Raw genomic sequence first — 12,142 nt, 5'->3', positions numbered from 1 at the left:
TTATTCTACATCCCTTTTTCTCCTGAATGCCTTTTCTCCTGCCTTTTCTCCTGAATGACGTGAATGGAACGGAATGGAAACGCATTCGAAATCTTTTCGTCTACAACACGTTGGAGATGGTCAACGAGGGAGAGTGAAATATAAAAGATTGAGGATTAATGAGATGGCAGAGTAATAGCCAGCGAGATGAAAGGTAATCGATAGAGATCTCCGTAATGTAATAATTCCAGAGTTAATTCCGACAATAAGTGAGAGAGGTAATTAAAGCCTTTATTAAACTCTATTTGAGCGTATACTCTACACGCTCGAAGTCACGAAACGAGCCTCTCTAACTGCGGTTCCCCATTCTGAACCGCGTTGTTAATGATGACGAGCGCGAAGCGGAGCGAAGCGAGCGAGCACGGGGACCAAGGAAGGAGGAAGGAAGGGTCGGAAGGAGGTGATGTCAGAGGGAGAAGGCGGAGGAGGAACGAGGCTGACTGTTCAGGAGAATTGGAGGGGCTGGTCTCGCTCGACACCTGGGGCCCGCCGAGGGGCCCAGGAGGGAAGCGGGACCGCAGGTGCGGTCGGGATGAAGCACGGCCGTGCAATGTGGTGCGGTCCGTCGTGGAGAACGGGAGGAGGCCGCTCTCGCGCGATCGCCTGTTTCCCTCGCGAGAGTTCCCTCTCGAGAGTCCGGTCTCGCGCGCGTCGCGCGTTCCTCCGCTTCCGGGAAACGCACGGCTTTCTTCGCGAACCTCGAATGCGCGTGTTATATATATTGAGCTATCGAAACGCGAGGTACGTCTGATCGGGTCAAGTTTTCTTCCTGCGGACCAAGTGAGATATATAGCCCGACGGTGCATTCCTTGGATGGAACGCGCTCGGGGGTCCCCGAGTCGAGTCTCTCTCTCCTTTCTTCTCTCTCTTTCTCTCTCTCTCCTTCCTTTTCGTCACGCGGACGGAATGGTAAGTGGTACCTTTTTCGACAGGTAAAAGTTTCCTACGCGACAGAAGTCGAGAGGACCGACGTGGAGAATGTGTAACCGGATATCCAGCGGCGTACGCGTACTTTGATAACTGGCCGGTATCATCAGCGAAACGAGATCTCTTCTGCGATCCGATACCTATTAATTAATTAACCGAATACACATATCATCGAAAAACGCATATCAATTATATATATCATATGAATTGAAAGTAAATTAAATTAAACTCTGCAAGCAGTTTAAGCCTTAACTTAAGAGTTCAAGCCAGTCCAAGTCGGCCGCTCGTTTACTTATAGCTAGGATTATCAAACGGAGCCGCGATTTCGACGCAATCGCTTTCTCTCAATGCCAGAGCGCCGAGTAAATAAGCGTGCCACGGCCATCTCACGCCGCGTGATCAAGCGCACGTTCTAAGATATCCGGAGGTGCCTCGGAAGGCGGCTCTCGTCTCCGCTCGACATCACCTGTCGCGTGGGTGAGCCAGTTCAACGTTTTCCGAAGTCGGCGGTGCGACTCGGCGACCTACTTCAAAGCTTTAAGCTGCGCCGGTAGATACGACGACGCAATTGCATATGAACGTACATGATCGAATTGCCTTAGGTCTTTAGCGTTCTTCTATTATCCGGAAATTCCGCGGAGTTGCTGGAATTACCTGCAATTCTCGCTCATCTTGTACAATGATATAAAGAGAGAATCTGTTGAGATGACTCACTTTTAAATATTGATTTGACGCGTATTGTACGAATGTATAAATTCATATTGAATTGTAATAAAATATTAATATAATATGAATTATATATATTAAATATTAATATGAAATTATATTTAGTGACAATGTATATAGTAATTATGTATTTGGTTTTAATTAGTTAGAACCAAATTTATTAATACAAATTATATTATACTAAAAATATTTTAGTCAAACAATACTGCTTATTAAATTTCACTGACAGAGAAAAGAAGTTTTTAATTTAAAAATATTTTATTGAATACATGATTATAATTTATATTATATTAATATTTATAATATAATTTTATATTATAATTTTATATTATAATTTTATAATAATAAATTTGTATTCAAATTTCGTAATACATTTTTAGATTGAAAGCGCAGCGCGTGAAGATCTTCTCGACCAACGTTTCGGATGTACGTAAGTGGAAGCGGAAAATCCTTCCGGAATTACGATCTTCTCGAAGCTCTTTGATTGTCACTGACACGAGTCGCGATGAGGACTATCGTTTACTGTTCGACGCTCCTCCTGATATCGGCGTCGATCGTCGGATCAGTCAACGAATGCGAAGATCCCAATTTTCACTCTTTAGAGACCCTGGAGTCGTCCAAGCTGGAGTGTGGCCCGGCCTTCAAGAACCGCTGTCGCTGCCTCAGAACATGCTACGACGGTCATCATCAGTACGTCGTGAATTGCACGGGTACCGGATTCCACGACGCGTCCCCGCTGGCGCAACTGCCTAACGAGACACAAGTGCGTAGACCAAAGTCCGCAACTCCACTACATCATTAAAGATTTTTTATTCGACCTAACTGGCTATCGTTATTATTACTATTATTATAATCGTTACGACGTTGTGTGTGTGAACATGGGTTTCCTTTTTAATCGATGTAACTTTTGATGCTCATGTATATAAGCATCATCCTCTCTAAAATCACCGTCAAACAATTTATCGCGAAAAATTATATCATGAACGCGTTTTGATACATCCCAGGTGCTCATCTTTACGGGAAACGAGTTGGAAGAGCTGCCTTGGAACGTGTTCGGCACTCTGGATAGCCTGCCGCTTCTGAGAGTGATCGATATGTCGAACAACAAGATACGCGAGATACGCGGCAAGGCCTATCACCACGTGCAACACGTGGAGCGCCTTATACTCGACTTCAACGAGCTCTCGCTAGACCCCGCGAGGAGCCACCCGCGGGTGTTCTCCAATTTCATTTCCCTTCTGGAGCTGCACTTAACCGACGCCTTCGAGGACGGTCCACCGAGGAATCTGGCGTCGACGCTCCACGACATCTTCGTGAACAGGTAACTGAGTCATCTCATAAATAATGCGGTACAAAAGGGAGCTTGATTTATTTATTAGCTCAAAACCGAGAAACTTCTATCGCAACGGAATTAAAAATTTAAGTTTAAGGTAAGAAGAAGTTGTAAATATAATAATGAACAATATATTTTAAATTAAAATTAAAATGATTAAATTTTTTATTTTGTTACAAAAAAATATCTAAAAAATTACTTACAAGGTGACCCAATATTTTATTCCTTTATTTCTTTTTTCTTTTAGAAGAGTTAATCACTCAATTGATGTTTCTTTTAATTATTTTTTTCCCAGCAATCTCACGCAGCTGATAAAACTCCATCTCGAACAGAACGAGATCTCGGAGTTCCGAGACGTCAACGTATTCTGCGATCTACCGAATCTCCTCGATCTTCATCTCGGCGATAACGATCTGACCGCGCTGCACTTCAATCTGTCGTGCCTGCACAACCTGCGCTTCCTGGATCTACGGCGAAACAAATTCACGAAGGTCCTCGAGCGCGATCTCCACACCATGGACAATCTCGCTAAGCACGAGCGATCCGTATCCGTGGATTTCTCTGGCAATCCCTTCGAGTGCTCTTGCAAGCTTAATCCGTTCATCAAATGGATGAAGAAGACGAAAGTATTTGTCCGAAACAAGGCCAACTTACAGTGCTACGAGGGTAAATCTTTATCGATCAGATTATTGTATTCTTTTCTCAACCTGGAAACCAAAATTCACGCTCTCTTTCCTTTATTAGGTAACGCAATTCATGACTTCCACGAAACGAAGAATTGCGCTCCGAAACTACTAGTCTCCACCCGGCGAGGGGCGACGGTGGTGCTTTGCTTTCTCTCGATGGTGCTGATCGCCCTGGTGTGCGCCTTGGTCTATCTACAAAGGGCGAAACTTCAGAAGAAGATCGAACCGGTGCTCGACTCGGTCAGCAAGAGGGTGCGATACACTTCGATAGCGAATGGTGATACTCGCGAGGACGTGTGAACAAAGTAAGGGGAGAGAAACTGTATTGCAACAAACGAGAAGTCTTCGCTTAATTCTTAAGTGCGCAGTTTTGCATATGTGCAAAGCGACTTTTCGATGCTCCGTCTACTCTCCCTTTAGAAATTCGAACTAAAAACGCCGCAGTTTTGCTTACATTTAAAGGTTCTTCTTTGGCCCTTCTGGATGGGAAGGCTTAGATGGTCATTATTTATTTAAAAAATACTCAGAATGCTACGAAAAATTGCGCATTTAAAATTTAAGATGAAAAATTTCGTTTCCGTCTCGCGAAGGTGCCGAATCTGAAAACGCAGTTTATATCCATTCGCTCGTCTCGAAGCGAAAAGCGACGGGCGCGAATTAAAGATCGCGTCTCGGAAGAAACTCCACGCGCGTGAAACTTTTGTAAAATACTTTCAGCTGTAACGGTACCGTCGTTTTACGTTAAATTATCCTTCAAATTTCTACGGTTCTCGATAATTCGCGCGTTCGCAACGGCGCGTGAAATTGAGCATGAATTTTCATGTTTGACGCATTTTCAGGTACCGCATGTAGTCAATGAGCGATATCGAATTGTGATTAATGCTACCTAGTTATTCAATTTAACTTTACGATGTAATCCGTTTATAAATAAATGTTATTTATTATAACGATTTCTGGAATTTATTTCTTAAGGACAGATCTCTGCGTTGCACTCGCGTAGTCGAATTTCCGTCCAAGGAAATGATAATAATAAATTAATTATGTATGATAAATTAATCGCGCGCGGAGACCTGCGTAGGTGTTGAGGTTCGGTAGGTGCAAAAACGATGTGGATTTTCCTTCTTATCAACGGCTATCGGAGCGTCGACACCTTAGTCGAGATTAGATACTGCGTACAGTATATTTTAAGCTGCTTTAATGACTGCTGTTTGTTCAAAGCGAGGAAGTGTTGCGGAGTTATTTTAGCGAGTTCCTGTCCTTTTAACGTCGTTCTTTGCATAAGTTTACACGCTCTCGAGCTTCGCGCTAAGCGCAACGAGAAAAATGCCGCTCGTCAAGCGACTTCGTCTCGACGAGGTCATCAGCTCGTATCCGGAACTCGGGCCGACAGCTCCAGATGGTGGATACTCGTGGTTGGTCCTCCTAGGCGTTGCCTTCATTCAGGTTCGATCATCGCACGTGAATCTTTGACAATAAAGCGCGCCTTCGTTCAGAAATTAGATCTCGCGATTCTACGCAGTCACTGGCACTGAATACTGTTGCCTGATTCTTTGTTAAAATTATAAAATAATTATACATTAATTCAAATAATTATTCATTAATATTTATATTATATAATATAATTATACATTATTAATAATTATTCGTAATCTGTTTCTTAAAATTAACGAAAAGTTGGCAAAAGCAACTTGGAAGATGAAAAACAGTCGGTATTCGACGCAATACAGGGTATTTAGAAATATATGCTCAATAATATCGACATTTTTATTTAAAGAAAGAGTTATCGTGCATTTTTTCTTTGTTTTTGCACGCGATAAACTATGATACGTTAAAAACAATTTTGTTCCAGGTGTTACATTGTTTACGATGTAAGTTTGCCGGAAGGAACGCACGAATCGAACAATGATTTCTCGTTAAAGATTTGCTATGCGATAAATAGATCCATGCCACGTCGCGATAGTCTCTGTAATTGTTTTGATAGGTAAGTATAGAACCCCTGATATTGTTATGCCTATATATCTCACGATGCCCTGTATAACGCGTCTACTAAATATCGCACGGTGTATCAAGATAGATTAGACAGATTCTGTTAAAAATCTACAGATTACCGTGCCCAGCGTTCTGTCGATGTACGGTATAGTGCGGGGGTATTTGGCCATGAACAGTTCGTCGATTTACTTCGATCTGTGGAGCGAGGTCACCCTGGCGCCTCTACTGTTCGTCGCTTTTTGGAGCTTAGCAGGTAGCTTCTATTATATCACTATGATATATCGGCTTTTTATCACGACTTCCTCACTTATCTTCGCCAACGATTTTTCAGATCCGTGGACCAAGGCCATCACGGATTTGGCGTCGATACCGCGACTAGTTGGCCTCATCGGCGTGGCTCTTCTTACCACGGGGGTGATAGCTTCCGGATATCTGGCGACTGGCGGGGTGGGCGCGTATTTAGCCGGCCTGAGTGCCGGCGCGGTGATGGGCATAGGGGCGAGTTTCGTGATCGTCGAAAGCGAGACCGTGCTGCGGAGGCATTTCAGGGTGAGACTACCACTGGCGCTGACGTTGAAGAACATCGCCACGTCCATCGGCTTCATCCTCGTGCCGGCGCTCACGCATTTCCTGCTCGTGGAAACCGGTCTGAAGGCCGGGCTCTTACTGATGACGATCGCCTTCGTTCCCACCGCCGTAGGCACTCTGACCTTGCGCTTTCCAGCTCCACAGCGAGCGTCCCCTTACAGGTGACGGCGGGGGACGTTCTCGTCCCGTTTATAAATTTAAACTTTCGCGTTGATCTCTAATTAAAGCAGAATCGTCATTCTGAAATTTGTCTTAAAGAGACTATCTTAACGCTGCGCAATCTTGTGTCAACAGGTTGCTTCTGGCCGACGAGGATAACGAATTGGGCATCAGGATGTCTCCGGATAGAGAGTCAGAGTCGGAAACACGGGATAACGGCGCGGATAACGTCGGCTATGGTACCGGCGACAAACAGGATAGAAATGTCGCGCCTTTGTTTAGCGAGGTGAACAGCATCTACGGGTATCAGGATCCGGACGAGGACGTTGAACTCTTCGTCAGTCCGACCGCACGATCAGACAGCAAGTGGAAGCAGGAGTTTCGCGTGGCTCGCTACTTCAGGTTCTGGGCGGCTGTGGTGACGTGGACCGGGATAAGGGCCGGATCGCTCTTCTTCTGGATCTTGGTACCCGCCTTGTTCCTGCAGCGCGCAGATCCGGTTTATTTCACGGACGACTGGGTGACGTTGCTGGTGGTCGCCGGTGTCGGTTCGTTCGTACCCAGCATCGCCAGCTACTGGTCCATCGTCACCACCGTTCAGTATAGAAGAATATATTTCGGTGGCGCCTGTTGGCTCGGCAGTGTTGTTTTGTTAAGTGCGTGCACAAGAATCGCATTTCTCCTTAATTCCAAATAATACTCATTAATGTAACGTTCAATTTTACGCAATATTTATTATTTATCGTGTTAACATGTCCGAATTGTTTACACGCATGAAACTCATTATATTACTTTGATTATCGCCGACGTCTTATCCATAGGTTTAACATATACATATGACTACTATTGGTTTCTAACGTGGTCGTTGCTCGGTGGAGTCAGCATCAGCAGTCTGCTTGCTTGTCAAGACTTGACGCTGTTCGACGTGCTGGGTAATCAATTCGCGCATCGCTCGCACAGATTGTTCTCCACCATCGTCGGATTGGGTGTGCTGGCCTTCTGCTTCGTGCACAGTACGTATATCTTGTAACATTTATTTTTATATATTCTTTCTTTTCTTCCTTACAATTTTGAAGAGTTTTATGAATTTCGTTTCTTCGGTACGCGCGACGCACCGAATATGACAGTAAAAGAAAAATTCACGACCCAAAGATTTATCGAATTTACAATTTGATCACAGGCGAGAACGCGTGCCTTCGCGTCGTCGCGTTGCTGCAGTTTCTTGGCGGATGCTACTGGATCGTGCCGCCTATTTGGGAAATCATACGAGCGCAGAGGTTGAGAGAGGGCTGACAAATATCATTACATAAACAATACGCTGCTGTTTATCGCAGAAATATTTATATTAAGGCGTTAACATCGATGACGGAAACTGGTGATGATCGCGATTCATACAAATAGTAAAAAATACTCTTACGAAATAATCTTAAGAATAGATACGTGTACTCCTGTGTAACCGAAATCTGTGCGAACTGCAGTGTTCACCAGAAATATGTGATTACTTAATTCTTCATACCATATGTCAATTCGTAAGTTACATAACCGACTATGGATTGTCAAGAATGTATAAGGCAATATCGCAACAAATTTCAGGACTTTATGTTCCTTATAACTTGATGGAGAGGCAGTAAAACAAGTGTTTTTACATTATACGATTGTCTAAATATGACCACAATAAAGTGTCGTGAAAACTTTATTAAAATAACTTTCTTAATCTTCGACATGTCAACAATGCACATCACGGTATTATCACACTGATCATTGTCTTATTTTTAGTGATAAAATTATTCTATTATTTGTTTTTATTTTGCAAATCTTTTTATATCTGCTTAGAATACATACGATCGCATATCTCAATCTAAATATTAGTTATTCATTAGCAGTACATACTAATATGGTTGGCAAAAATAAAAAATGAAAGAGATCGATAATATCTCAAGTAAAAGCTAATATGCGTTCGCGTAAAAGAGTCACTACCGTGTCTCTTGATAAAGTTATAAATAATTTAAAATATAAGAAAACAACGGCACAACAATAAAAAAGGTTATACGATATTTGACAGATCTTAAGCTGAAACATACGTATACAACATATATTTTATGCCCTTTAGCTCATTTAACAATTTAATTTTTTAATTAACTAATAAAATAAATTTCGCTGTTATACAGAAGACAAACGGATGATCTCAATATGTTATCGTTTTACATTTCAGTATGCGATATTTTCTGCCGCATTTTGTATTTGCGTGAATTATTCAGAAGAACATATTAATAACTATATTAACAATAAATTAATAGAATACTATAATTTTAAAACGTCCCAGATTATAATTATAAAATAGCAAGAATTTAATTATGCGTCCGTAGAGAGACGCTAGAAGATAATAAAAGTTAATAGAAGAATAAACTTTTGGATAATAATATACTTACAAAGCCTGTGAATAGCGCTAATTTCGGTGCCATGCGCAGGTCTTCTCTTTTCGTGGCTGTATCTTGATCGGGCATCATTTTGTCCGCAATATGCTTATAGACTTTTCCATTCAGCATTAACGTAAAAAATAAAAAAGCCGTCGTACCATCTGACATCGTTATATATAATTGTCTTGGTATTATAATCAATTTTATAATAAGTGTTTTCTCTCCGATAGCATGAGCAAAATTAATTTTAGGAAATCTAAATTATTTTATCTTTTTCTGAAGATTAAATAAAAAAACGAAACTAAAAATCAAGTTCTTTTCAAATAATAGACAACTTGAATTAATTATTTGCTACACCGTATTACCATTAACAATGTTATGAAACTTATACAGGTTGTTGTCTAATGCAACATTTTTGGGAACACATTCGGCAACTTTTATTACATTTCACATAGAAGAGATTAGAAATACTAAAGAATTTCGAGATCTACCACAAGTGAATTTAATTAAGATAATGGAATTAATCGAGAAAAGTAAATTACTTGAAGTCAGTCAGCACTTGTCATTTTTTGTTACCATTTAAGACAGACAAGGAATTTACATTTGCAAATACAGAGTGTTTCTGAAAGAGTGCCCATTAATTACATAGCGCTACTTTTTGTCAAAAATTGAGTCGAAGAAATCTGAACTATTTTTTTTCTATAATGCATAATTCTAATGCATAATCTGTACAGCAGTAATTATTGACTAAAGTCAATTCAATTAGCACCATTCTTTATCCCAGCGTATACGCTCACTGACGTACTAATTCAGAATTTTTTAACTCAATTTTTGATAAGAAATAGCGTTATGTTATTACTGGGTATTTTTTAAGAAACACTGTATGAGAATTTATATTCAAATAAGTACTAATATAAAAGTTATAAGTTTCCTCAAGTCAAATACAGGTTAATTTAAAACAAAAGAAAATAAGAATTTGTATACAAACTTATGTTATTTGTAAATATTTCATTTATTTTTATCAGTACTATGTCTTATTAAAAATTTTGTTCTGTATATAGATTATTCTGAGTACATAAACATTATAGCGTATATCGGAGTCTTTAGCAACTACCTTTTTCAACGAAATATTAATTTTTCTTAAATTTAAGTTTGATTTTTGTTTTTCAATGTTTATTTGCGTTTTCGATATTGAAATTCATAATTATTCCTTAATATATATATAGAAAAAATAAATAAACTTATATTTTATTATTTATTGTTTTACCAATTTATTTATCTTTATTTCTAATTTAGAGACGTATACATATGATGTTGAGCGAGCTACATACACAGATGCTCGATTTAATAGAAATATACAATTCGATCTCCTGGAGATGAAAGAAAATAAATTCAACAAATTTGAGTTAAATTTAATAACTCATCTTGAAATGTAAACATTTTGTTGTATATGTAAATATTTTGAGATAATGAGTTATTAAATTTATTCTTAAATTTGAAAAAATAAAAATAAAACATGGTTTTTTTGATTAATTTTGTATCTCTTAATTGTTAATCTAGTCTCTAGCTGTGCTTCATTCGATATGAAATTGTATCGTCATTTTAGGAGAAGGTAATTCGAAAGTAAAGAATAAGACCAAATTGTGAGCAATAAAAGCTTTGCAAATTTATTTCCAAACAATAACAATATTGTTGAAATGTAATGTTGGAGCAGTCAGATAAAGCGAGAATGTATAATGTATCCTATATAGTTTATCTTTTCGCTAGCATATTTTAGAGATGCAATTAACAGTTATTGCATAAATAAGAAAATCGATACTTGTTAATTATAATTAAGTAATACCGTAATAATTATTATACGATAAAAGTGTACAAAACTTTAAAATAAAATTTTCTAATATTTTGAAGTCAATCTCACCATCAGCGAAAATAGTTGTGAGTTATAAAAGTTCTTCATATATAGATCTAGCATCTGATTATTTAATTCCTTTCGGCAACTGCAAATTTCATACAAAATATTTCACCGGAAGAAATATTGACTATTGAGCAATAGATTCATAGCAGGCATTGCGACCTTTTATCGATTTTCTTCTCAACGCTTATCATAACGAAACTTGATAGCTGTTCTCGGGACTTCTTTGGCAATCAATGATGTTGATTTCAAAATCAAGATGAGACCAAACGTAAGCTGCTATTTCACTGTGTTCGCGAACTTAGTCATAACAAACCAAATAGTAACATTTACTTCGTCAGTGAATAATTAACAGTATAAAGACTTTTTAATCAAACTTACTTTGACCAAAACCATACAATGATCGTACTGTCACAATAAAAAAGATTATAGTCAGTAGGGTCGATTTAAAAAGTTTTTATAGTCATATAACGATTCCGAGAAGCCAATAGATCTATAATATCGTTTCCGCTCGCTGTTGTCAAGAGTTCAAAGTTTCTGGTATATTTTTTGTTCATTTCGAGTATAAAAAATCGCGCGACTTTCTTACGTCGGTTAATCATCAGTCAATTAATTGTTGTCAGTCATTATCTACTTTCGGTCGCGAACAGTCTCCTGAGAAAGAAAATCGTCACTCATGTTTTGTTTATCTTTAATTAATTACAGTTGAAATATCACAATGTTGCATGTCACATCTCAAGTAAGTACGTGGGCTTCAAGTGCTTCGTTGTATAATGTATATATAAAATATATATACATATGTGATAACACGATAAAATTTTTACAGTGACATAATTTATGGAATTACGGAATATATAAATTTTCTCAAAAACTAACATTTTAAAATATCTAAAAAACATGACATTATTTATAGTCGTCAATAAATGATTGAAGGTATAAATTATTGTATATTGTTGAATTTATAGGCATCCGTTAAGTTTTTATTATCGATACTTATTATTAGTTGAGAATAAATCTTATATCACGTATGATTTAAATAGTTTTGGATTCAAATTCTCGTGATGGATTATAAGCGATATAATAAAGCGCTCGCGCATGAAAGATTCATTTGAATTAATAAATTCAGCCTTTTGATGAATTGTCCTCGTGAGAAGAAGCGTTTGCGACTAATATGCCAATCGAACATGGGGTACACGTACATGAAATGCCATACAAAAAATGGCCATCGATATTTCCTCCACTTTGCCTCAATTTTGATTGGTCGAGTTAGCGTTCCAGGAGATCGATCACGTATCTTTTTCCCTAGCGCGAAAACGTGAAAAGTGATAAGTTTTACACCATTGAACTTAATGGCGAAAATTTTCCC

The 12,142-nt window shown here is 38.7% G+C and overlaps 1 protein-coding gene across 1 annotated transcript; it reads left to right on the top strand.

Moving 5' to 3' along the window:
• Positions 1-49: 49 nt before the first annotated feature.
• Positions 50-9,024, top strand: LOC112456636. The gene is given in 11 exon segments (XM_025019313.1): positions 50-193; positions 2,073-2,455; positions 2,697-3,013; positions 3,321-3,691; positions 3,770-4,052; positions 5,031-5,154; positions 5,815-5,953; positions 6,032-6,449; positions 6,583-7,103; positions 7,269-7,460; positions 7,628-9,024. Coding segments are annotated over 10 exon segments (2,736 nt in total). The 5' UTR covers positions 50-193; positions 2,073-2,197; the 3' UTR covers positions 7,741-9,024.
• Positions 9,025-12,142: the final 3,118 nt, after the last annotated feature.

The sequence above is a fragment of the Temnothorax curvispinosus genome, unplaced genomic scaffold, assembly GCF_003070985.1.
Source record: "Temnothorax curvispinosus isolate PA1 unplaced genomic scaffold, ASM307098v1 QBEX01007025.1, whole genome shotgun sequence".
Taxonomy (NCBI): Eukaryota; Metazoa; Arthropoda; class Insecta; order Hymenoptera; family Formicidae; genus Temnothorax; species Temnothorax curvispinosus.
This window is presented reverse-complemented; position numbering and strand designations above follow the sequence as displayed.